At 45.7% G+C, this 3,819-nt stretch overlaps 1 protein-coding gene across 1 annotated transcript; it reads right to left on the bottom strand.

The window, feature by feature from the left end:
- Positions 1-417: 417 nt before the first annotated feature.
- MRPL20 (mitochondrial ribosomal protein L20) lies at positions 418-3,815 on the bottom strand (the record flags this gene model as incomplete). Its single annotated transcript, XM_010080790.1, has 4 exons — positions 418-639; positions 2,142-2,219; positions 2,512-2,622; positions 3,762-3,815. Coding segments are annotated over 4 exons (417 nt in total), but the record flags the coding sequence as incomplete, so codon positions are not given.
- Positions 3,816-3,819: the final 4 nt, after the last annotated feature.

Below are 3,819 nucleotides of genomic sequence, written 5' to 3'. Positions count from 1 at the left end.
CCCCCCCCGCCCCGAACCGCTCCCGGGCCCGTCCCGAAGCCGGGCTGCTCCCGGGATCCGTGCTGTGGGTGCTGAGATCCCCCTGGGCAGGGTTTTTTCTCCCAAGCAGCACCAGAAGTTACCACTCAAATGTTTATTTCCAGTAGCAGTTACCAAAAAAAATCCCTTTATTCGAGAACAGAAAGCACACGCACACTATGCGCGTCATTAACAGCGGAACTTCCACAGGCCTGACTCGCCATCACTAACTGTGCACTGTGGTTTCTATTCAGCGCGTTTCGGTTCCAACAATAGGGGGGAAAAGCCACCGAGGCGCAAGCTCGGCCCCCAGGCCCACCCCGTCCTTCTGGAACCGTCCGCAGAGGGTTTTGTCCCACAGCCGCGATCTCAGCAGCCGTCAGTGAGCGAATTTCCTTTGCAATGCGAGTTCCTGTTTACAACACGGATCTTTAGACTCATTTAACATCAGTAGTGGTGTACAATACGTGAAAATATCCCTTCTGGTTCTTTCCCATCTCCCAGGGCAGCAAGGAAGCCTTCTTGTCTCCTCCTCTGGGCTAAGGCAGCGAGGGACTTGAAGGTCTTTGGCTCATAAATAGCCAAATCAGCAAGCATCTTCCTGTTCAGCTCCACCTGGGACTAAATGCAACAAAAGTTGGTGGTTAAGTACTTTGATTTTTAGGAACAACACCGCAATGCTTTATGATTACCTGAGGTCTTAAGGCAAATTACCTTTTTCCTACACTGTACAATTTTTGAATGATTAGAGAGCTGTCAGACATGACTGCTCAGCCATGGATGTCTCATTAAGCCACTGTGTATAATTTGTTTCCTGACTTTCTCCAAGTGTTTCTAGTAGAAACCAAGAACCGAAAAAGAATCTAGTTTCACGGAACGCCATATGTTACAGGTTAATCCATGACGTTTGTTTCAGTTCTTAGACATATTCAAGTTTACTTGTTGTGCTAGAAGCTGCACAGTATCTTAAAATGTGTCCTGGAGTAGAGAAAGAAAGATTGCACAATCAAATACTCTTAACAACACTAGATATTGCAGTTAACTGCACATTCTAAGAGGGAGGTATTATACAAAACAGTTTGCTTCTTTTGGATCTCTTAACAGAGAACCTTACAAAAATATACTGCTCTGAGACAAGAATCAATGGGACAGGCATCTTGAGGGGGGAAAAAAAGAAACATACGTACAAATTTCAGAAATGTTACCTTACAGGAAACATGTCAGAAAACCTAGAAAGTTATCTAAGCACCTCAGAAAACCTAGTAAGTTATCTATTTACTTGAAACACAGACCAAATGTTTTGAAATATGCTATAAATTTATATGTAGTTACACTTCAAGAAGCAGAAACACTACCTTCTTATTACGATCGCAGCCAAGAGAGACAAGTTTTAATTTTACAATTCCAGTATCAACAAATCAAACCCAATTCCCCAGCACGTTTAAGAACATTGGCACCAACTCTCTGCACTGTCCGTGCTCACTGAAACACAAAGCTAGCAGTGAAAAGAGTAGAGATTTCTTAGCATTGTTTTTCCTAATCCAAGCTTTGTTGGTTTAAATTTCTTGAAGTAAAAGGAAAGGCAGATTCACTCAATGCCCGCAGTAACAACAAGCGTAAAAGCATTTTACAAGTCTCATTCATAAGATATGCAGTAAAACTTTCGGCGACAGAACATGGTGTAGAGCAACAACGTTCCTCAGGATAAAAGGGGATTATGCATGCAAGGAAGAGAAACAGGTTTACGGCACTACTTCGTTCCTGAAGTGAACAAAACTCCTTTCATAAGCAGAAGGCCTTTCATCAGCAGAACTAGGAAGCAGGACAGTGTTTGCACAAGTTCAGTCTGACAGAAGGAGCTTTTCAACCCCTCCACCACGCCCTACGCTGCTATTGCCTGCTCAGGCTCCAATCTGGAAGTCCCCATTGGCAAGGGGAGGCTGCAGCTTCAATTCCTTGCAGTTGCATTCCTAGCTGGTAACCAGCAACCCTTTGTCAGACTATATCTGCTGAAGAGATTTCAGAGTTCTAACAAATTAAATTTGCCTGGGACTTCAGAAGACTTCTATCAGGCATTTTCTCCAATTTGTTGTTTCAAATTATTCCTCAAACATCATCCTTACCTTAAGCAGATTGCTTATGAAAGCTGGGTATTTCAAACCATGTTCGAGAGAAGCTGCTTCAATCCTCGTGATCCAGAGCTAAAAGTGCAAAAATTAACATCTTAGATTATCAAACACTTTAAAAGTAAACCTTCTGTCATGCTGATCTGCTCACACGTAGTCAATATAACATCCTCAGACCTACAGTGCAACATACACCTGTATGAACGCCAGAATGGGAGCTGTCTCAGACCACAGAGGCACTATGCTGACTTTAAACTCATAATTTTCACCCACTGGTAAACATTTGGAGAAACCCCTCCAGTAAGGAAAATGGTTATTTCAGTTCTTCTCCCATTTTAATGTTTATATTTAACATTTTGCTCTTTACCGCTCTCAGGAATCTCTTCTTCTGTCTTCTGGCCTTTGTAGACTTCACAAAAGCTCTCCGAACACTTCGTACAGCCAGCTTATAGCAGCGGTTCTTCCTTCCACGAAAATGCTGAAATGAAAACCAGATGTTCTTGTTCAGTTATCTTTAAGGCTGTGAAACCCTTCACTAATACATGCTCATTTGCAATTCACAGCTCTTCCTAACGAGGATCACAGAATACTTCACAAACATCAGCCAAGCCTTCACTTGGCAGATAATGCAAACATCCTTTCCTTGGTTTATCGCATGGGAAACCTGAAGCTGAAAAGGTGGAGCAGGTGCAGGAGGGAGCTGAAACCAGACATCATTTTAGGCTGTGGTTCCAGGGGTAAGACAATCACAAAATCACCTTCAGTGCCTTCAGCCAGCTCCTAAACTCATGAATTTATTCTCATTCCAGAGCTACCCTCTCAGTTTTGTCAGTATGAATACCGGGATGGGACAGGAGCCTCTGATATGTCACAAACATTGCAGCTGCCCAAAAGATAAGTTTACTGGAGTTGGCACTGACATCCATCTAACATGAAGCAGGAAGAAGCAGCCACTGGTGCAGTCAGAGAGATAAATCCCTACCGGTAGTGTGGGCAGCTCGGGCATTACAAGACCAAGGTACTGTCGCTTCCTTCAACATTTTCCATCTCACCACTACAGCGAGATGTACAGGGTGCTAACAGCCTGCCCTTGAAAAAGGTCCTTCCAAGTTCTTCAGCTGAAATCACGCAGTGGATCACAGGATCGTGGAATCCCAGAACGGTTTGGGTTGGAAGGGACTTTGGAGACCATCCATTCCCAACCCCCTGCCATGGGCAGGGACCCCTCCCACTAGCCCAGGTTCCTCAAAGCCCCTGCACTCTAGCAGCCTCCTTCACCTTTCAACATGCACTTGAAGAGCAAGGTTAAAAGATAACAAAAAATAAACTCAAACCCCACAACCAACTGCAGCCAGCACCGTGCTGTATGGACTCACCGTATTCCCCCATCCCCACGCACACACGGCACAGACACAACCCTCCAGCTTTAACCAAACACGGGCAAATTTACACACACAGAAAACGCACATTTATGTCCCTCTGCCTCACGCAACCCCAACTTTTGTTGGCACAACCCCAGCTGCCCGATTTCACCCCCACCAGGGGCTTGCGGACCCCGGGGCGAGACGGGGCGACCCCGGGGGGGCTGGGGAGGGGGACACCCCCACCCCCACTCACCCGTGCATACTTGAGCACCTCCTGCACCCTCCAGAAACGGTCGGTCAGGCGGCTGCGC

This window comes from Pterocles gutturalis, unplaced genomic scaffold (genome assembly GCF_000699245.1).
Source record: "Pterocles gutturalis isolate BGI_N339 unplaced genomic scaffold, ASM69924v1 scaffold40084, whole genome shotgun sequence".
In the NCBI taxonomy this organism is placed as follows: Eukaryota; Metazoa; Chordata; class Aves; order Pterocliformes; family Pteroclidae; genus Pterocles; species Pterocles gutturalis.
This window is presented reverse-complemented; position numbering and strand designations above follow the sequence as displayed.